We start from the raw sequence: 22,630 nt of genomic DNA on the forward strand, positions 1-22,630 counted from the left end.
GTACAAATATCGTTAAATTTATTTAAAATAGTATTATGAAGGGGTGTTTAGTCGTTCATATAACTATAAGGTCATTAAGTAATTATGGAGGGTAGTTTTTGTAAATTCAATTACTATAAATAAGAGGCTTGGGCTCTCATATTTCTTGCACCATTCTCTTGATTCAAGAGTCTTTCTCTTCTTATCCCCCGAGCATTTCGGTCCCTCGTGATTCGACTTCTCTTTCTGTAGTTTTAGTATAGTAAGGTGAGCGCTGAAGCGCTGCACGAATCTTTCTTAGAAAGATTCAGCGACGAAGTTCTGCCCCTGCAGATCCCGACTCCTATCTAAAACCCCATTGTAAGTAAGTTATGCTTACCTATTTTAATATAGCTTATATTTAAAATTAGTATTGTTATTATGAACTTATAATAAATATTTGAGCTATTATTATGACTTATATAATTGTCGTTATAATATCTTTTTAACTATTCGCGGTACGGAGAATCTGGTTTAAAGAGCCGCATAGGGCTGTTGGATTTCAGAAGTGTTATATGCCAAAATGGTCCTGCCCTCCGGTGTTTATGTCTGGCCCATGTCTGTACATAGTGGTTGGGAAGTATTGTTTAAACGCTTATATAATAATAATAATAATAATAATAATAATAATAATAATAATAATAATAAGACTAATAATTAGTCACGGTAAATATTAGACTAAAATCTAGTGGTAATAATACTAGGTTTCGTCGAAGGAAATTATTTTAAAGTAAACGAAGCGCTGTCTGAGTACCGAGTCACCACCTTATCAAGTGAGTGCATAGTTACTTTCATCTTACACATAGATATGAAGTATGGATGACAACCACGGACTATTCTAGAATGTCTAGTGGAACACTAGCAGGCTCGCAACCTGTAGGTGTTGTGAACGATGTGTTCACCCGGTGTACTCTAAAAACCCATTGACATGTATTACGAGTGGACTCTCAAAAACGATGTTGTTAATAAATGAGATAAACCCTGGCGACTATGCAGACTTAGTGCCGATTCCTTAGGATACTCCTTAGGAATGAATGAACGATGAATAGCTGAATCTTAGGGTAGATCCTTAAGAGTAAAGAAGATAATGGGGATGGGTAATTGGATTGATTGTTTGATGTTTAACATAATAATTATATTATTGTGGGTTGAAAACCCTATGTACTCACCAGGTTTCCCAACCTGACCCACTCAAGCTTATTTTTATCACAGGTGTTGATATGAAGTCACATTACACTGAGAGATTAAGGAGATATAAATCACTAGTGATAATGAATGTAAGTTCTGTTTATGCTTATGTTTCTGTATTGACGATGACATCCCAAATGTTTTAAAATGAATAAAAATACTTTTCTTCGTAAATGATTTGATAACGTATTTATCATGTTTTACTGGGAACAAATTCCGCAACATTTTTATTAAAAGAGATACTCTGATTTTTATAAAGCATAAACAAAATCGGTCTTTTCTGGCCGTGAAAATGGGGATGTCACAGTTGGTATCAGAGCATTAGTTTAAGCGAACTAGGAATAAGGATTTATTTCTAGACTTAAACTTAGAATGCTAAGCGATGATCGTGAGGAGTGTGTCTAATATATTTTAGGAAGTACGCCTGAATAGACATAAGCACTAGCTTAATTAGGGAAGGTGTCTAAGATGCTTTTATGTGCTTAATAATTTGTGATGCTTTATGCTATCGTTTGATCGGATCTATGGTCTGTTGCCGACCGGATCTGGAAATTTTATGTGTTCAGATTTCTAAACGTTTAATTACGATATTAGAACTGGCATATAATTTTTCGAGGTAATAAGGAGGAATACGCGTCTAAACCTTCCTCTATCTTTATTCTCGTCTCAATACATCAAACGATTGCTTTGGTGAACAAAACATCATGGTGAAGACTCGTAGCGAATTAAATAAATGGAGGAAATGAGAAGGCTTACGATAGTGAATGATACCTATTGGAAGATATCGTAAGAGTGATATCTTGCTTTTAGAATACGTTTGATAAAATATCGTTATGTATAGAGGAGTATGGTACGTACGAATGTACACATTTGATTGGCGGGATGATAGAACGATTGGTGTAATTCCTAAAGTTGTCCTATCATCTTATGTTTCCATCACCAACCGATTTGAAGCAGAAGTGTTGTTGAAGATATGCATGGAAGAAGTCCTAGTAGAGTCTAGGGAAATATTTATGATTATTTGGACACATTCGTATGTGTTAAATTGTTTTGTGCTTTTAAGAAATAAGAACTTGGGGACTGCGAGACAATACTTGGGACGAGTATGAGTAGGTGTGAATGGTAGTAGAGGCCTATACTACCGGAAGCACAAGACTCACGCTTGGATCAGGGAAAGTCACAAGGTTACCAAGGAGCTAGTAATTGATTTCGTTTTATTCAAGTATGTCGTTACCATCGTTTCGGTAATGACTAAGAAGATGATTGTTATTCCGACCCTAGTGGTTATATCAAATTGAGTCCGACTACGTTGAGTATATTATGTGGTTCAGAGAATCAAGTTCGATGTAGCATCTGACCTAAGACGGAAGATTGAAATAAAAAGCGATCAGTAGAGGTATCGCGAAAAGTTGCTTGTAGCTAGAAATGCTACCTTTTAAGATGAGATTAGAACATGAACGAAAGTATAGTCTGTTCTGGAAGACTCTAAGAGAACTGAGTCTAAGCGTTGCAACATACGATGATAGGTCATTAGAATATGACACATCGTTCCATTGTAGTAATAAAAAAACTTATCTTAAGTTCGTATCCAGTGAGGATCGAGATTGTGACTTGAAGGTCATAATTTGGAGTCTAACGTGAGATAAGGAGCAAGTGCAAGATCGAGCACCGCCTGCAGTCGAGAAGTCCAAGAATTAAATACTCATTCGAAGGAACATAGAAGTTACGATTATTACCTAGGATAAAGAGATAACGTACGGAGTCATTATAAAGCCATGTTTTGTTGATGATTCTGGGACGTAATCATCCTAAGGGGGAGATAATTGTAACGCCCGCAGATCCGGGCTAGTCAATTTAGAGACGATGAGCATCAAAAATGAGTTTTTGATGAAAGATTATTTAGAAGGATTAATCTTAACCAAGTTGTATTATATGTTACAAGGGTTCCGTACATATAAAGAACGCCGAAATCCGAGTTATAACGAAGAAGTTATGGCTCGTCGAAGTTTTAAGGCAAAACCGGCACGGCACCGGGAGACGTAAATAGTGAATTTACGGTAGAAGACTTTTTAGCCTTAGTGTATGTTAAACCGAGAACATACAAAAAAAGAACGCCCAAACCTGACTTCGTATGAGGAAGTTATGAATTATATAAGATTTGGCATAGCAGTGCATAGCCCGAAACTCGAATTTTAGTTCGAGCGGTTTTTGGCCTACGCGACCTAAATGAGAGTTGAAGATCTCATTATTAGCAAGTCAACGGTAAAAAGACAGACGAAAACGGAGTTCGTATGTAGAAGTTATGAATTTTACGCAGACATTTAACAGTATAATCTTCTCCTACTGTTAAATTTAAGACCGGTCGAGAATTAGCCGACGGAGTCTAAATGAAAGTTTTAGATCTTGTTTTTACTTACGCGTGAATATAAATAATGTCGAGAGTAGAGCTCGTATGTTAAAGATATGGACGAAACTTGGTACCTACTCTTCGAGCGCGATAAATTCGATACAGTTTTGTAAATCTTAGATAGAATGAGAACTAGCTGACGTCGTCTAAATGAAAGTTGTAGTACGCGTAAATACCAACACGTGGATATAAAGAACGTCAAAAATGGAGTTCATATGAACGAGTTACAAATTATAATAGCATATTTACGTATTAAAATAAAGTATAAATCATATATACGTACACATATATATACAAATGTATATATCATTAGAAAGGTATCGACGATGCGGTTATTATAAGACTAGTGTTGAGTACTTTCGACATTAGTTTAGTACAAATATCGTTAAATCTATTTAAAATAGTATTTTGAAGGGGTGTTTAGTCGTTTATATAACTATAAGGTCATTAAGTAATTATGGAGGGTAGTTTTTATAAATTCAATTACTATAAATAAGAGGCCTGGGCTCTCATATTTCTTGCACCATTCTCTTGATTCAAGAGTCTTTCTCTTCTTATCCTCCGAGCATTTCGGTCCCTCGTGATTCGACTTCTCTTTCTGTAGTTTTAGTATAGTAAGGTGAGCGCTGAAGCGCTGCACGAATCTTTAGAAAGATTCAGCGACGAAGTTCTGTCCCTGCAGATCCCGACTCCTAGCTAAAACCCCCTTGTAAGTAAGTTATGCTTACCTATTTTAATATAGCTTATATTTAAAATTAGTATTGTTATTATGAACTTATAATAAATATTTGAGCTATTATTATGACTTATATAAGTGTCGTTATAATATCTTTTTAACTACTCGCGGTACGGGGAATCTGGTTTAAAGGGCCGCATACGGTTGTTGGATTTCAGAAGTGCTATATGCCAAAATGGTCCTGCCCTCCGGTGTTTATGTCTGGCCCTTGTCTGTACATAGTGGTTGGGAAGTATTGTTTAAACGCTTATATTATAATAATAATAATAATAATAATAATAATAATAATAATAATAATAATAATAATAAGACTAATAATTAGTCATGGTAAATATTAGACTGAAATCTAGTGGTAATAATACTAGGTTTCGTCGAAGGAAATTATTTTAAAGTAAACGAAGTGCTGTCTGAGTACCGAGTCACCACCTTATCAAGTGAGTGCATAGTTACTTTCATCTTACACATAGATATGAAGTATTTTATATAAATTACATGCTACGTGTGCATATTATCTGTATACTTGCTATCTATGTTGGATGAACGATTTTATACATTTTTTAAATGATCTAAATTATATATGTATTTTATATCTACAAAATGTGTTGGGTAAAACATGGGTAGATTAGAGGTGAGATAAATGATGAGCAATGAAAGATGAGATAAATGATGAGCGATGAAAGATGAGATAAATGATGAACGATGAAAGATGAGATGAATGATGAGCGATAATATATGAGTGATAAAATATGGTGCGAAGCGATGAGCCAAAACGATGAGCCAAAGCGATGAGCCAAAACGATGAGCCAAAGTGATGAGCCAAAGTGATGAGCCAAAACGATGAGCCAAAGCGATGAGCCAAAACGATGAGCCAAAACAATGAGCCAAACGATGACCCAAGTGATGGCCCCGTCATCTAGCAGAGTATGGATGAAAACCACGGACTATTATAGAATGTCTAGTGGAACATTAGCAGGCTCGCAACCTGTAGGTGTTGTGAACGATGTGTTCACCCGGTGTACTCTAAAAACCCATTGTCATGTATTACGAGTGGACTCTCGAAAACGATGTTGTTAATAAATGAGATAAACCCTGGCGACTATGCAGACTTAGTGCCGATTCCTTAGGATACTCCTTAGGAATGAATGAACGATGAATAGCTGAATCTTAGGGTAGATCCTTAAGAGTAAAGAAGATAATGGGGATGGGTAATTGGATTGATTGTTTGATGTTTAACATAATAATTATATTATTGTGGGTTGAAAACCCTATGTACTCACCAGGTTTCCCAACCTGACCCACTCAAGCTTATTTTTATCACATGTGTTGATATGAAGTCACATTACACTGAGAGATTAAGGAGATATAAATCACTGGTGATAATGAATGTAAGTTCTGTTTATGCTTATGTTTCTGTATTGACGATGACATCCCAAATGTTTTAAAATGAATAAAAATACTTTTCTTCGTAAATGATTTGATAACGTATTTATCATGTTTTACTGGGAACAAATTCCGCAACATTTTTATTAAAAGAGATACTCTGATTTTTATAAAGCATAAACAAAATCGGTCTTTTCTAAACTTAAACTTAGAATGCTAAGCGATGATCATGAGGAGTGTGTCTAATATATTTTAGGAAGTACGCCTGAATAGACATAAGCACTAGCTTAATTAGGGAAGATGTCTCAGATGCTTTTATGTGCTTAATAATTTGTGATGCTTTATGCTATCGTTTGATCGGATCTATGGTCTGTTGCTGACCAGATCTGGAAATTTTATGTGTTCAGATTTCTAAACGTTTAATTACGATATTAGAACTGACATATAATTTTTTTGAGGTAATAAGGAGGAATACGCGTCTAAACCTTCCTCTATCTTTATTCTCGTCTCAATACACCAAACGATTGCTTTGGTGAACAAAACATCATGGTGAAGACTCGTAGCGAATTAAATGAATGGAGGAAATGAGAAGGCTTATGATAGTGAATGATACCTATCGGAAGATATCGTAAGAGTGATATCTTGCTTTTAGAATATCGTAAGAGTGATACCTATCGGAAGATATCGTAAGAGTGAAGCAGTGCTTTGAGAGCAGTTGGATGCGCGTTTGGAGCTTAGAATGGAGCTTGGAACTTTAGGAGTATGTTGTAGAATGATTGGAAGATGATTTGGTCAAGAAAAATCCGATCGAATTGATCACACGAAGAGAGAATATGCAATCTAAAGTTAAAGGATGTTGCTGGCAGCTTTGACCCCCTGTCAGTATTTTGACCATATCTCATGAACCGTAACTCCGATTGAGGCGATTCAAAATGGTATGAAAAGTAGACGAAATTTCGGACGTCTTAGGCATAACATGCGATCGCAGGTTAGGTCGCAGCTTGGATTCGAGATTTTTAGTGCCAAAAATTCATCCGGAAGTGAAAAATGAAAACCTGCGATCGCAGGTTGTGTACATGCGATTGCAGGTTGGCCAAAAAGTGCCAAAATAGCATCCTACTTCATTAAAAAGGACCGTGACGCGTTTTCTTCAAAACCTGCGATCGCAGGTTGTCTATATGCGATCGCATGCACGTCGTTTTTGCTGTTGGACTTATAAATAGACCCTCATAGCATTCCAGTAACCTAACTTGGCGATTCCAGAGGTACCAGACGACGAAAATATGATTTTGGAGGTGTTTCTTCTCCGATTTCATTGATTTCTGAAGATCTGAAGACTGTGGATCATCTCCTTTAAGTGGATTAGTAAGATTAGTTATTTGATGTCTCTTTCCATTTGTTTTTATCAGATTTTAGCCATGTCTGGCTAAACCTTAGTTTTCAGTTCTGCAAGACGAGTACTTTTCATGTGATTGATCATTAGATCTGGTTTTTGATTTGTGCTTCTATCTAGATTCTTCAGTTTTGTTCTTAATGAATGTTTGATTTTGATTCTTGTTAGCCTGATCACCTAGCTAGGGTTTTATCATTCCAGTTAATCAGTTAATAGAATCCGTAATTGTTCCTTTCAACTGGTAAAAGTAACAAGTAATAAATCGGTTCCGTGTTTGGGATTTGACTTTATTATAAACTGTAAAAATCATATCTTTACGCTTCCGAGCCTGTGAGAAGTATTGGATATTGCTGGGAATTTTACATAGATTATAATGCAACTTTTCTGATCTTAATTAAGAGCTTGTTTGATTAGACAGTAAAAAGTTAGGGTTAATTGAAGAGCTTGTTTTGGTTAACTAAATAAGGTAAAAGAGAAATTACTAAAGCTTATTAGTTTTTCTCAGTACCAGCTTAGATAGAACGCATCTCAAATAACCGGATCTAGGTTGATTGCATGATTAGGAAAGTCGCAGCAGAGCTGAAACCGTTTTTATTATTGATTTTCGTTTAATTTAATATCACTGCATTTTTAGTTTTTAGTTTAAATAAAATCCCCCTTCTTAATAATTTCTGTCTTAACTAGATTGTGCCTGATGCAAAAAGGCATTGACCATTAGGCTGTGTCGCTGAGGATTCGACCCTGCTTCCCTGTGCTATATTTTTAGTGCATTCTAAGCAGTGATAAATTTATTTGTTTAATACGCGCGCGACAGCGTGTTAACAACACCCATCACATGTTATTAGAATGCTAGCGACATGTGTGACTCTTGCATGTATTGTATGTGTTTATATGTATACCAGGCAGGGCCCGATGCCAGGCGGGGCCCATCACATGCTATTGATGGATTTATATTGGGCAGGGCCCACTGTCAGGCGAGGCCCGATGGATGTCGGGCGAGGCCCATTGTGTGTATGACGTGTGGTATTTTGGGGAGAACTCACTAAGCTTTGTGCTTACGGTTTAATTTTTGTTTCAGGTACTTTCGGTTCGAAGAGGAAGGGATTGGCTTGATCGCAGCGCATCCACCCATGTTTCCGCACTATTATGATTTTGGGATTGCACTTTAATAACTATTTTCTACTTTGAAATATTTTGGATGGTTGATATGAATATTTGATGATTTTAGGTTGAATTAAAAATGAAATTTTTACTTATGATTTTTGGGATGTTACATCTACGGTCGAGGAACTTAGATAACTAGCATTATATAATATGAAAATGCTCCTCATTATAATGTATGAAGATATACGATAGTTTGTGGACACAGTAGACATCATAAAAGAAGCTTATAGGACAAGTGCAACAATAGAAGAACAAGTTAAAATGATTGATAGTGGGTTCTCCCTAATTGAGGCCTACATGGAATTGTTTGAAAATCATGTATGCACTGCTAGTTTGCACCAGATGCAAGTTTCCAGTTATCCTGGAATAAACTCTAATATTTGATTATGTAATGTCATTTAAAACTTAATTATATAAAATAAATGGTATGGTTTTCTTTAGTGGCAGTGATTTTCATTTGCATTAGTTAAATAAACATTACAAAAACTATTACATACTTAAATTGATTTCCACAAAATTAGGAAATTATAATAGATACATATTTTATTCACGGTCGATAAAATCTCCTCGAATTCTAACAACATATGTAAGACGGTCCCGTTCTGCCCGAAGCCTATCAATCTCCACATTTGCATCTCGAATCCACTTCTCAACCTCTTTGACTTTGTTCATAGTTTCAGCAATCTGTTTTTCTTTTTCATTGACTTGTTTCGCTAGATAGTTTTCACATTGATTGAGTGTCTGACTTATTTTAGAGTCTCTTTCATTGGCTTCTTCGATAGCCATCATAGCTTAAAAAATGTCACCAACCATTTTATCTAGGAGTAGGAAGTCTAGGCCTTTAAGAAACGGGTTAATATCTGAACAAGCATAACAATCTTCTTCTTTGGAATGCCAAACAACAAATTCAGATGAACTCATTCTCAATTTTTTACTTTGTTAATGTACTTCGTTTACGATGGATGGTAGATGCATATTAATAGTGTGATGTTTAAAGAAAGTAAAGTGTATCTAGAATGGGTGTCCGAAATTTGTGTCCGGAACAGGTGTTTGAAATTTGTGTTCGGAATATGTACCCACAATCGTGTTTCTGGAACATGTGTCTGGAATATGTGTCCATGAGTCCGATATGTCAGGAATCTATGACATGAATGATTGATTTGACACCCAAAATGGAAGTTTGGAATGTGTTTATTGGAATATGTGGCCCTTAATGTTCATGACCCACAATAAATAAGAGATTGGAATTGAAGAAAGTATGCAACTCCGGAATGATAGTAAATCAACCGTATCCAAAAACTACACAATAAGAGATAACGCTCGTTCAATCTTGGATAATCATGAAGGATGGTATGGTTGTCATTGGTTTCCCACATTTGATGTACGAATCACATTGGGCCCGCTTGAAAAATATGTTTAACAATGAGTTATATTGTAGAGAGTATTGAACAGAAGAAGAAATAAAGATTGAGTTTAAAGACATAAGATCAAAGGTGAAGATGTTTATCAAAATTAATCACAAAATCGACAAAGAATTATTGGATGAAGATGAAGAAGTAATTTTGAAGTTGGCTAGGATGGAATACAGAAACAGAAGTAACGATGTTGATTTTTCATAAGAACATGCTTGGAATCTTTTAAAAGATGTCCCATGTTTTTAAATTATGTATTTTTTTTATTTGTAGGTTAAATAAATTTATGGTATTTCTAAATGAGTGTATGGTACTTTTAAATTATGTTTTTTTCTTTGTAATATGTAAAAAATATTAGGGCAGTAATAATTTTTATTAGCCATTCCAAATCGATAACAAACATAATTAATTGCGATAAAAACAAATATTTTGTTACATAGGGATTAAACGACCATCAATGGGTATGATATTTCTCATTCAGAGGGAGAACATGATGAACATTTTGAGTCTGGTATGTAGTTCGAAACACATCAAACCGTAATATATTTGAACCATATGGTCTAATTTTGTGATGTTTAAATAACATGATGTCACAATAACATAACTACACGCTATACCGAGACTACATCATTTTCCACATAAACCTATGTGGCAGTTCATATCTACAACACAAGTTGTTTTAAAATCAAAAAACTTGAAAAATATCGGACGGGAACGGAGACAGGATCTCGGACAGGAACTTTGTTGCCTGCCACCGAACAGACTTTTGCATCCTCCTGTGAAGCACCATCTTTGCATACGGGGTGAGTACCTAGTCAACCTACCTGGAAAAAAAAACATTATGATTTATGGTATTTTTGCAAGTAAATAATAATTCAATATTTTATAGTAATTTAACTCCCATGAGATTGCATTGAACAAAAATCCATTGAATGTACTTACAAATTACCTCAATAAGCATTATTATCGGTATATTGCGTTCATTAACCAACACCAGGAGGAATTCTGAAATATCAATGTTGAGTACATTCCAACGGATGTTAGGGAAATATGATATTTTCCCATTTCGCATGACCGATGTTGGCAAGCACCTCATGTGCATCATAGGCTAGCCAATGGAATGTTTGTTGAAAATCAGACATAATATATGCTTTGCATGTACGCTAGAATAAAGGTTTCAATGTTTTGTTTCCACCAACTCTTGTACGCATATACATTGTCACACTCTTACAACAATACAGATGATAAGAATCAGGGAATACCTGACATATGCAAGAAGTAATGACGTCATCTATATTGGTTATGGACGATACTTCCCTAGCCTCTGTGAGAGCTTCCTTCAACCTCATAAGGAACCAGGTACAAGAGTCGACATTATTTCTCATGTCGAGACCAAATGCTATAGGCAGGGTCTGGTTGCTTCCGTCAATAGCAACCGCTACGAACATTGTCTGTAGGTAGTCCCCTCTTAGAGGGACACTGCTTATAAAGATGGCAGAAAACAAGCAACCTATGAATACATGAAGCTCTATTTATTTTAGAGAAACATAACCATTAGTTGTAAAAACGTTATAACTTTTAACTAAACAATTATAATTTGAATCAAACTATTTTACCACACATTCAATAACAACAAAACAGAGTTGGAAGCGATCCATAACATCGGTTTTGATGTCCATGTAACTATGATGGTTCGTTCGTCGAAGGTTGTACATGTAAGCAGACATGTTAGTAAAGTTTTCTTCGTGTCTAACTCATCTTCATGCAATTAGAATGAAGAATTATGGATGACCCGAAGTAAGTAAATAACTAAATGGAATACCATTTTATATACGGAAGACCTAGTTCTTTGGTGTCCGGAATGTGTGTCCATGACTCCGAAATGTGTGTCCGGAACATGTGTTTGTGACTCCGAAATGTTCTATGTATGGTTTTGACTACCATACTTCAGAATTGACTTTCTTAGTCTGAAATGTACAATGTCAGATTCCAGAATCAAAGCTCCATCTACCACCATTAACTGCAAAATAAATATTGCTTCTCCGGAATGACCTATTCCGAAGATAGTGGTCATTTTTCAAAAAAAAAGTAGTTATTATTATTAAAATAATAGTTTATATAGATTATTAAATTACTCGATTTCCTTTAATTGAACTTTACGAAGTAAACTTTACCTAGACACTTAGGCCTCATTTGTTTTTCTACAAAAGTACTTTTTGAGCACTTTTCCCTTCTGACGGGTAGACGTTTCGCAAGTGCACGTCTTCTTCCGCAAGCTTGGAAAAAGACACAAGACATTTAACCACTTCCAAAACAAACAGCACTTTATTCTTAAACCAAATTTAGATTAATAGGCCGACCCTATGCATCGCTCTATTTTAGTCATCATACTCGTAAGAAACAATATTCATGGATGTAGAGTTCCATTTTTACACCATTACAAGTATATTTACTAAAAAAAAACATAAACAATGATTCCAACAACCTATCCGTAACAAAAGAAACAAAAGCCAAGATTTTATATATATGAACCAGACCAATTTCAAAAACCATTGTACACACGATTTGTTTACTTTTTTTTACAGATGAATTACATTGATTCATCGAGGACCCGAAAGCTCCATTGCTTCAAGTACAAGTGAAGATTCTTGGATATAATCTGCATACTTTGAAGGAAAACTTTGTAATGATCGAAATCTTGGTGTTCCAATTGTTTGTGAAGCCTCCCATCGCTCTACTAACCCTTCTCCTTCTAACATTCTTAATACTTCAGACATTTTTGGTCGATACAAAGGGTTGAATTGGGTGCACAAAAGTGCAACTTTAACCATTTCTTCTAACTCGACCCTATCAAAATTGTTTTTTAGAGACGCATCCACCATTAGGTTCAGTTTTCCATCTTGATGGAGCTTCTTTACCTGTAGAACAAACCATGTTAGGCTAAAATTAAAAATATACTTTCATTACCAATTTATGCATTACTTTAACAAATTGGTTGCATAAATTGGTAATAAATCCACTTTGTTGCATCTCAGAGGCATAAACTATAACTTAATAAAGAAAAGTAAGAAAGTTAAGTACCCAATCGAGCATTACGCCTTTTTGATTTACAGCTCTTCCAAAATCCAATGCCTTTTGACCCGTAATTAGTTCAAGAAGCAAAATCCCAAAACCGAAAACATCGGTTTTTTCAGACGATTGACCCGTTGACAGATACTCGGGAGCAATGTGGCCCACGGTCCCACGAACCGCAGTGGTCACGTGAGAATCCCGGTGGTCCAACAACTTCGCCAACCCAAAATCACCAACAACCGCCTCAAAATATTCGTCTAACAAAATGTTGGCTGCTTTCACATCCCGATGAATTATCTTCGGATCACTTTGCTCATGCAAATATAGTAAACCTCTTGCTGTTCCTAAAGCTATATTTTTCCTTCTTGGCCAATCCAAAACCGGTCTTCCATTCACCTCATCTGGTAAAATCATAATTACATATATATATAAATTTAGCTAATGTAAACAAGATTTTTGTAGCAAAAAAAAAAAATTGGGTAATGAAATGAAGTACGATTGTACGAACCTTTTAATTTAGAAGCGACGCTACCATTTGGCATAAAGGGATAGACAAGAATCCGTTCGTTTTCAGTTGAGCAGAATCCCCAAAGGCGTAGAAGATTGCGATGAACAGCTAAACTTATGGTTTCAACTTCGGTTTGAAATTGGATCTCTCCCCCAAAATTGTTGTCGGATTTCAACCTTTTAACAGCTACAATCGTTCCATCGTTCAATAATCCTCTATAAACGATTCCAAATCCACCTTTACCTAAAATGTTCTTCGCGTTGAAATGATCAGTGGCTGCTCGAAGTTCCTTGAATGTAAATCTCCTCAAATGGCCCAAAGATACCTCAGGATCGTATTGATCTGTTTATAATATGGATCCGATTAATAACATCAAATCAAAGAATTAATAAAAGTATCAAGCCGATGGAGTTCTTACCATTAACATCGAAGAATATTTGTTGATTTTTCCGATATCGCCACCAAATTAGCAAAATGACAACAAGGAGAAATGCAGTACTGAAGCTTACACCAAGGGCAATGGCTAGGTGGTGACTTTTCTCTCCGGATGATGATTCGCCTAATAATAAAATCCAAACATCGATTGTAAATTAACCATTCGAACAAGGGTATTTATGTAATTGTGTAATATACACACCTCTCATACCCTCTGGTGGCAAAGAGAGAGGCTCCGGGAAAACAATCGAACAACCATTTTTGGAATTATGCTCACATAGCAAAGGGTTTCCTATAATTCTGAAATTATTAAAAAAAAAAATAATTGTTAATTAGGCATGATTAAAAGATGATAAAGTATATGAGGAATAATTATTATTAATTAAAGAATTACTCACTTGAATGTTCTTGCTGATATTTTTGGCAAAGAACCACTAAGATTGTTATACGACAGGTCTCTACATAAACAAGAATTTGGCTTAAATTTTATTTAAAATATCATTTATCTATACTTAACTTAATAAAAATAAATAAATAGATAAATAATAGCAAATTAACATACACAAGAGTGAGGCCTCCAAGTTGGGATAATGATTCAGGAACTGGACCAGTAAGGCTATTGTTGTTTAGTCGCCTGGTTTTTACCATAAAGATTACTAAAAATTAGAAAAATTGAAAAAAAAAAATTAATAAAAAAAATGAAACTAAAAAAATACAAAACTTACAATAGATTCAAGTTCTTGAGATCTCCCAAAGAAGTAGGCATCTCACCACTGAACTCATTCCCTGAAAGATCAAGTGTTTGAAGGTTCCATAATTTCCCAATTGCACTTGTAATTGAACCAGAAATCGCATTATTCTGTAGTGTACTAAAACAACCACAACAAATCGTCAATTTCAGCATACAAATATCAAGAAATTTTGTAAAATATGGTAACAGTTGATTACATAGATTGCAGATTGCTAAGATTTCCAATTGCAGCAGATAACGTCCCGGATAAATTCTGACCAGGGAGTCCTCTGATTTTGATACAAAACGAACATCAAAATTCATTAATTCAGCCTAAAAAACGATCTTAAATTTCCATGAAATTTGAAGAAAGTATGCGGAAAAGAACTTACAGAGCAGAAACAGATCCGTCAGTGCAGGTAATCATTCTCCAGCTACATGGATCAACAGATGAGAAATCCCAGTCAAGAACATTGTGTGGATCTTCGATATCCTCTTTTATAGCCATTAGAGCCACAACTGCATCAATCGAGACAAAAAAAATTATGATTCTGATACACAAATTAGATAAAACATGGAGCTTTTCTGTGTATGGTTCATATAGAGGGAGATGCTTTAATCACAAGCTACATATTGAAATGTCATTAATTCGGTGAAGGAGTACTAGATCTAGTGAACAGTAAATTAGACATTCATAAATTAGCAAAGATTTTACTTCATTAACTTTCAACCCCACCGAAAAAAGGTTCCTTATTGGGTAGAATGAACATGAAACAACAGCTAGAAAGATGGGTTTAAAACAGAAAGGAAAAAAATGGCAAAATGAAGATTAAAAGAAAAAACATATGAAACTAGTAAACTAACCTTCATAATTGACTCCAGAAGGAGAAAGAGTTGCAGATGAAACATTCAGCCATGTCAAAACCAGTAACCCAAATACCCATAATAAACGTTCTCTCTTCACCATGCTTGAAAACCTTTTAAAATTTGTTCATAGCAGAAGTTTCTTGAAAGAATTTCGCCACCATTTTTTATATTTTTGATAAATTCTTCTTGTCTTTTTGAAATCTCAGAAGACAGAAACAGAATCAGAATCCTGTAAAGCAAAAGTCCACAATGCACTCCACTTGTATGACAAAATTCCCCAACTACAAAATCCTTGGTATCAATTATCAAAGATTCAGAAATTTTTTTCCTGATATGAAACGATCTCTGCAATCTTTAATTCGATATCTTGGTTGTAAAATCTTGTATTTCCTGCAACCTTTGGTTCTCCAGTCGTTATCCTATCTGGTAAATCAACATCTCTGAGAGTCTTTAATGGCGGATATAATAAAGATACAAAGAGAATTGAATATTAAAGTAAGTGGGGATTTAAGAGTATGAAAAGGATCAAATAATTGTTGGGATTTTTGTTAAGGAAAAGAAAAACATTAGTTTATATATATATATATATATATATATATATATATATATATATATACTTTTCATCCGGTGATTGGACTGAGGGGTAGAAGTGTGGGAGAACAAAGGGAAAGTTAAAAAGGTGCAGGTAAAATGTTGACAGATCACGTGCTGTGCTTGTCGTCGCCTTTGTTGGCTTTTGCCTCTTTTCGAGAAAAATTCTTTTTATATAATATAAAGTTAAAAAAAAACATATTACTTATATTTAGGGAATGTTACCATAACAAATATTCACTTTAATCATTGTATTTCTTTAAAAAATCAATTTTTATTTTTAAAAATCTCCACTAAGACTATTATTTTCTCTTTGTGTTGGTTTTGTAGTTTTTTCTCTAAAAATATTACTTATATTTATAAAAAAATCAATCTCAACAATTATTTTTTGTCTTTTTTTTTTTTTTTTTAATTTCAAGGCTTATCTTTTAACGAAAACTAACATATATCAATATCGACGTTAAAGAAAATATCGGAATTCTTTTTCATTTTGGAGTGAAAGATGGTATGCCAAATTCTCTATATGTGGATTTTGGATTAGTAAATGCAACTTTTAGAACACATAGTGAATGAAGAGGGTGTCATTAAAAGTTTAATGTAAAAACAAGAGTTGGCTTTTTAAAAAATGAAATGGTTGTTATGCAAAGTACCGGTCAAACTTTTCCACTTAAAACTCTAAAATCTTTTTTTTGAGGTTGAGGGTTCAAGTCCTAACATAGGTAAAATAACTTAAGAGTATTTTAGTATATTTGTCGTTTAAAAAAAAAAAAAAAACTCTAAATCTCTATTGATTACAAGACTTTGAAACATTTTTTCTGACCAAAGTGATTTAATTTTAAGATACAAACATTATGCTTGTAAAATAATAAAATAAAGACAGAAAAGTAGCTAAGTTTTATTATTGAAAATTAAAAATAATTACGAACAAAAGTAAACAAGACTATAAATATAAAAACTATCAAGGTTAACCTAGCTGAAAGATTAAAAACAAAAAGGTTCAACATAAAATAAGCCCAAAATACAACAATAATAAGTATTGTGAGTTTATCGGACAATAAGCGAAACGGGACGTCGATGGAGCCTTCATAAAAATATCAACAATTTGTAAAGTTGATGGTACATATGGTAGCGAGATGGTTGGACTTTGATAGAACCAAATTTAAAGGGTCAATTGAATGGAACAAGACCATACTTGATAGAGGTTTTACTATTATGGTAACATACTTTCAAACTTGGTTTTAGTATTGACCCTTCCCTCTTGGAAAAACAAACTACCAAAAAGATAGAATACCACCTTTCAAGTATAATAGTATATACTTGTATCCACTTGAAGATTATGAACACGTGTGTTGCTTCTTGGAAGTTCTAGCACCCAAAATAGGAATGTCTCTAATGGTTCACACCCAAAAGACTAAAACTAAAATCTAAAAGAGAGAGAGAGAGAGAGAGAGAGAGAGAAAGAAAGAAAGAAAGAAAGATAAGGGGAACGTGAGAAACAATTTGTCACACCCCCAAACCTGAACGGCGGAAACATTCGGGGGCGGAGGACGTCATGTACAGTATCATAACAAATGAATAGTAAAGAAAGTACACACAACCATCATATACATAATTGAAAAGTTTACATGATTGTAGTATTACATGCTTTCAAAAGTCAATTACAATATGATGTCCAAAAGATTAAACTAACGCCTGAGTGTGAGTCTTCAAAAGCAGTTGTTAACCTGATTTAGCGATTTCCTGATAATACAAGTTATTTCAAAGAAAAAGTGTCAACATTTAAGTTGGTGAGTTCATAAGTAGTGTTTTGATAAAATGTATGTCATTCGAAAGTTCGTGTATGTTTTCCAGAAAATCCGATATTTTCTTAAAAGTGAGGTGTAGTCTTATATGAACCAAGACCATGAATGTAAGTAAATATGCCATACTTAAACTGGGAATGTATAGTTTTATTATTAAAATAAAACTAGTTGTGGTAGTGTTTATCCTGAATTCTGAACATGCTGATAATACCCTATAATATAGTTATTACCCCCGAGCATGATTGAGTTATGTATTACTACGTGCATGAGTCATTGTTTCCGCGTGTTGTGAATTCCTCATAACCATACTAGATGCAGTACCTAATGTTGACATTTGTCACCCCGGGGACTGTAGCTAACAGTCAGGGTGCGGAGTCGTCAGCCCCGTATAGATCTATACACACTTGTCACGCTCTCCCTCCAGGAGACTCTGGTTATAGGTGGGGACTTTCGTTTGGTACAAACAAAGCCATATGACATCACATGATTGCTAACAACAAGTTCACGAGTAATATGATGAAAAATCGTTTGTATGAAATGATTTCCTTTTCTACCGTGTTACAAAGGCGTATTGATGAGTTGAGTTTTCTTGTAAAAGCATCATGTTATAGTTGAAATGGTTACCCTTGATATGATGTAGTATGCAAACGTATAAATAAAACATATTTCTATTTATAAAACATATTGTATCCCAAGAGGGTAAAGTTGTGTTGTGAGGTGTTTTGCATGATAACAACTTCATATGATAGTTAAAATAACAGTACGAAAAGTATAGCAAAAGATTGGTGTTTCACACTATTTTACCCATGTGTTTACTTGTATTCCCCCCCCCCCCCCCTTAAAAGTGTTTCAAAAGCATTTAAAAAGCATTTAAAGTGTGGTTGTAGGGGTATGAACTCACTTGATAGAAGTGGTGAATTGAAGAAGACGAGACTCAACTCGGGCAGTACTTTGACTGAAAATAAGCAAGTTTCTCGGGATCTTCGAGACTTCGTGACTTGCGTCGTGTGTTAGAGGTGCTACCGGGGCTTCAGGGTGGTCTCGGGAGGCTTAACACAGAGTAGAAGTAAGAGAAAGGGTGGAAATGAACAACCAAAGTCGGCTGCCCTCAATCCTTATTTATAGGGTGAATTTTCTGAGTTCACCTTGTGAGTTTCTAATATTCACCTCGTGAACTGGCTCACCTCGTGAGTTTCTAATATTCACCTCGTGAGCTCGATACGTCATTGCGTTCATCACGGCCACTTGCCCTGGAAGACGTCCATCATCTGTTCATCTCGTGAGTTACTAATGCTCACCTCGTGAACTGGCTCACCTCGTGAGCCACATATGCTCACCTCGTAAGCTCTGACACAACCTTGGGGTTCACGCCCCGAACTCCAGAAATTCATAACTTTCGCATACGAGCTCCGTTTTTTACGTTCTTTATATCCACGCGTAGTTGAGATTATGCTCTACAACTCTCGTTTAGACTCTTTTGGCTAATTTTGACTTTATTTTTAATATATTATTTTTAGTAGGCCGGGACAGGAAAACTCTGTTAGAAATCCATAACTTCTTCGTCTGATGTCGGTTTCGTCAGACTTTTTACCGTTGTAATACCATTGATGAGATCTTCGATTCTCGTTTAGGTCATGTTGGCAAAAAGTCACTCGATCTCGATTTCGAGTTTTTAGCTGTCTACTTCTATGTCCGAAACTTCGAAAAATCATAACTTCCTCATATGAAGTCAGATTTGGGCGTTCTTTTTATGTATGTTCACGGTTTTGGGATATCTACAACTTTCATTTAGACACCTAAGGTTGAAAAGTATTTTATTGAAATTTCTCGTTTTATGCTTAACAATGTTTTACCGGTATTGTCGCGTATCTTCGATCAGTCATAACTTCTTCGTTATAACTCGGATTTTAGTGTTCTTTATATTTTTGGAAACCTAGTTACGATATCTACCACTTAGTATACTCAATTATGGTTACTGAACAAATTTATTTTTGACCTAATTTTGTTGGTGTTACACAAATTTTTCAGCCTTTCAGGATGCTGGAAAGGTACGAAAATATGAAGACCTAGGGGTCTTTATATAGTTGTGGTATTTAAAAGATAACTCTGATTTGAATTAATTAAATATTAAGATTTAATCCTAATTCAAATCCCTATCTTATCTGTTATTTGGATTGATTTTGGAAGCTTTCTGGAAGCCCCTAAAACCGTCCACCTCTATAAGGGTTCCACAATGTTCTCATTGCTCAACTATTTAACAATCAACATTCAGTCCTTTAACCTCCAGATTAATTATAATTGATCTCAAATTAATTCTTATTAGTTTCGATTAATTTCTAATTAATTTATTAACTTGTAATAAATCAATTAACTAGTTATCTCACTCTCTTAATTCTTCTTCTAGCTATTTTAGCTCTTAAAGGCAACCCAAAAAGGACTTTGTTATTATTCACAAAGTTATACCAATTAGGTTATGACATTGGACACATATTTCCAATAGTCTCCCACTTTGACAAGTCATCAACTACCATTGGTCGAATAATCTTTGAATGACCAACAAAGCGTGCATTCCACAACGACTACCAAACTCTGATCTCATCAAGAATTGGCCCTTAGATAAGTGATTATTTATTCTATAGTTTCTACAAGATATCATTGTGAACTGAGTCATGGATAATGAATCAAACTAACAGTTCAACATTATGTTTCTCGATTACAGATTTATGACGAACAAATCGGACTACTAATCGAACACATCAATTTAGTTTGGGTCAGGCCTAGAACTTTAATGTCATCGTCAAATCATCGAGGGGACCACTATATCGCATTTCCATCAAGGCGAAAAGGGAACAAATCAACTTTAACTCAATAGTTTTTTGTCTACTCATCAAATTATGCATATACTTACTCGTTATGACCACCAGTTATGGATAGCTTCACAATAAGACTAATACATAACCAACTCGTATGAAAAGAACTCAATATATCTCAAATTTAAGAATAAAAGATATTATCGTCTCATAATTACTCGTGATTAGAGTCCACGAAGTAATATCTCTGAGTGTGGGTTTCTCCAGTACTTAAATCTCTATTAAGTACTCATGAACGTTAGTCACAATCACCTTGCTATGTCTAAGCTCTAAAGACAATTTCTTAACACTTCACGACAATCTTTATTTAATACTTACTCCCAAGAGTATGAACGATTATGGAGTTTGAGTGGACTAATATTCAGGAAATTGGGAGATATAGTATGGCATGAGATTAATGCTCTCCCCCGAACCGGATAAAGCATTAATAAAAGTTGAGTTGCCAAATTCACAAGGTAATGTGAGTTGACATAGATCTCCCATCTTGATTGTTAATCCTTTGATAACCGCGGATGAACACAACTTATTAAGAACTACTGTTGAGGCTTTTTCTAACTCATTTCTACTAGTCATATCATCTTTTGCAAACTTGGGAAGTTTCGCCATTGATTTGAGGAATGGGGCGTTAATCGAGAGTAAGAGCACTTGTTCCATAAATTTCCTTTGTTCGGGCTCTAGAGAATGTTTGATTTCTCGAGATGGGAATGGAAAAGGATGATGATACGAATGAAAAGACGTAAACTTTTCATTTTCTCGAGATCACGACGTGGTGAATCAACAAAAACGATTCACTTTTTGATCTTTTGGCTCTGTGCTTCTCTTCTTCTAAACACGACTTAGGTTGAATTGTAGCTGATTCATGGGTCATTATTGTCTCAAAATGGACCTCTTCTTTGGTGTAGATCGCCATGACATGAGGTTGTAGCTCTGGGTCTTGATTTTTAGTTGGTAACCTCTCATTGACAAGTATGGTAAATTGCCCAAGTTGAGTCTCTATGTTCTTGATGGAAGCTTGATGATTCATCACATTGGCATCAACAGTATCATATCTCTTTTTAGATTCTTTGATAAATCTATGAAGTAGCGACTCGAAATCCATCTTCTTTTCGGGTGGTGGTTGCTCTTTTTGATAGAAACCTCTACCGGTTTGTCTATACTTCTCATCCTTTTGCTTCTTATCCTCTTCATATGGAAACGACTCCTTCTTGGGTTTCCTCTAATCTTCATCATACTTGTCACCACTTGAGTAGAACACTTGTGCTTTTTTGTTCCTATTTTCATCCAAATCACAATCCTTGGTCAAATGTGGACCACTACAATTATCACACCTAACTCTAATAGCATTAATGGATTGATCTAATTTTGTCACTCGCCTATCCATAGAATCTAGTTTAGCTATGATTGTAGCCAATTTCTCGTTCCCTCCATCTCCTTTTCCTCTTATAACATTGTCTCATGGGTTGTGGTACTCACGTGAGTGCTTTGCAAATTCTTCAATTAATTCTTTTATAGTTGTCGGCTCCTTCTTCGTCATTGGCCCATGTGAGTCGAGAAGTTGCCTAGTAGTTACATTGACTCCATTATAGAATATGGAAACTTCTTGTTGAACATTAAGGTTATGTTGAGGGAAACTTCTAAGCAAGCCCTTGTATCTCTCCCAAGCTTCATACAATGATTCCCCAACCTCTTATTGAAACTTAGCTATCTTCTTCTTAAGCTTTGAAATCTTCGAAGGTAGACTAAATTACTTAATAAAACCATCACGAAGATTCGACCATGTGGTAATGGATCAGGGTGCAAGAGACTTCAACCAAACCTTGGCTTCACCAGTAAAAGTCACCGGAAGCATCCTTAAGAACACGGATTCTCTTGGCACATTAGGAACATGAAAGTAGTTGGCAATGTCTTTAACCTCATCAATGTGCTTGAATGCATCTTCATACTTTTTTCGGCGAAAGGTATATCCTTTAGAATGGATAAAATGTGCCCTTTCAGCTTAAAACTTCTCTCGGCTGGTATCTCCGGTGGAACTAGACCTGGTCCATGTTCTTCACGTA

The 22,630-nt window shown here is 35.1% G+C and overlaps 1 protein-coding gene and 1 non-coding gene across 3 annotated transcripts; one reads left to right on the top strand and one right to left on the bottom strand.

The window, feature by feature from the left end:
• Positions 1-12,190: 12,190 nt before the first annotated feature.
• Positions 12,191-15,861, bottom strand: LOC145169322 (protein CLAVATA3 INSENSITIVE RECEPTOR KINASE 1-like). Of its 2 annotated transcripts, none has more exons than XM_079087898.1 (11): positions 15,308-15,861; positions 14,836-14,962; positions 14,662-14,733; positions 14,439-14,582; positions 14,276-14,347; positions 14,112-14,171; positions 13,925-14,013; positions 13,697-13,837; positions 13,279-13,620; positions 12,780-13,171; positions 12,191-12,616 (listed from the first exon to the last, which is right to left on the bottom strand). In XM_079087898.1, exons 1-11 carry the CDS (start codon positions 15,408-15,410, stop codon positions 12,299-12,301), a joined length of 1,860 nt encoding a protein of 619 aa, XP_078944024.1. In that variant the 5' UTR covers positions 15,411-15,861; the 3' UTR covers positions 12,191-12,298. The 2 variants fall into 2 exon arrangements, with proteins under 2 accessions (XP_078944024.1, XP_078944023.1); XM_079087897.1 differs by having other exon boundaries at positions 13,916-14,013; positions 15,308-15,860.
• Positions 15,862-22,186: 6,325 nt separating this feature from the next.
• LOC145110149 (small nucleolar RNA R71) lies at positions 22,187-22,293 on the top strand. Its single transcript, XR_013709529.1, has one exon. It is a non-coding gene; the product is annotated as a small nucleolar RNA R71 (small nucleolar RNA).
• Positions 22,294-22,630: the final 337 nt, after the last annotated feature.

This window comes from Lactuca virosa, chromosome 4, assembly GCF_052849685.1.
Source record: "Lactuca virosa cultivar CGN04683 chromosome 4, Lactuca_virosa_CGN04683_v6, whole genome shotgun sequence".
Lineage (NCBI taxonomy): Eukaryota > Viridiplantae > Streptophyta > Magnoliopsida > Asterales > Asteraceae > Lactuca > Lactuca virosa.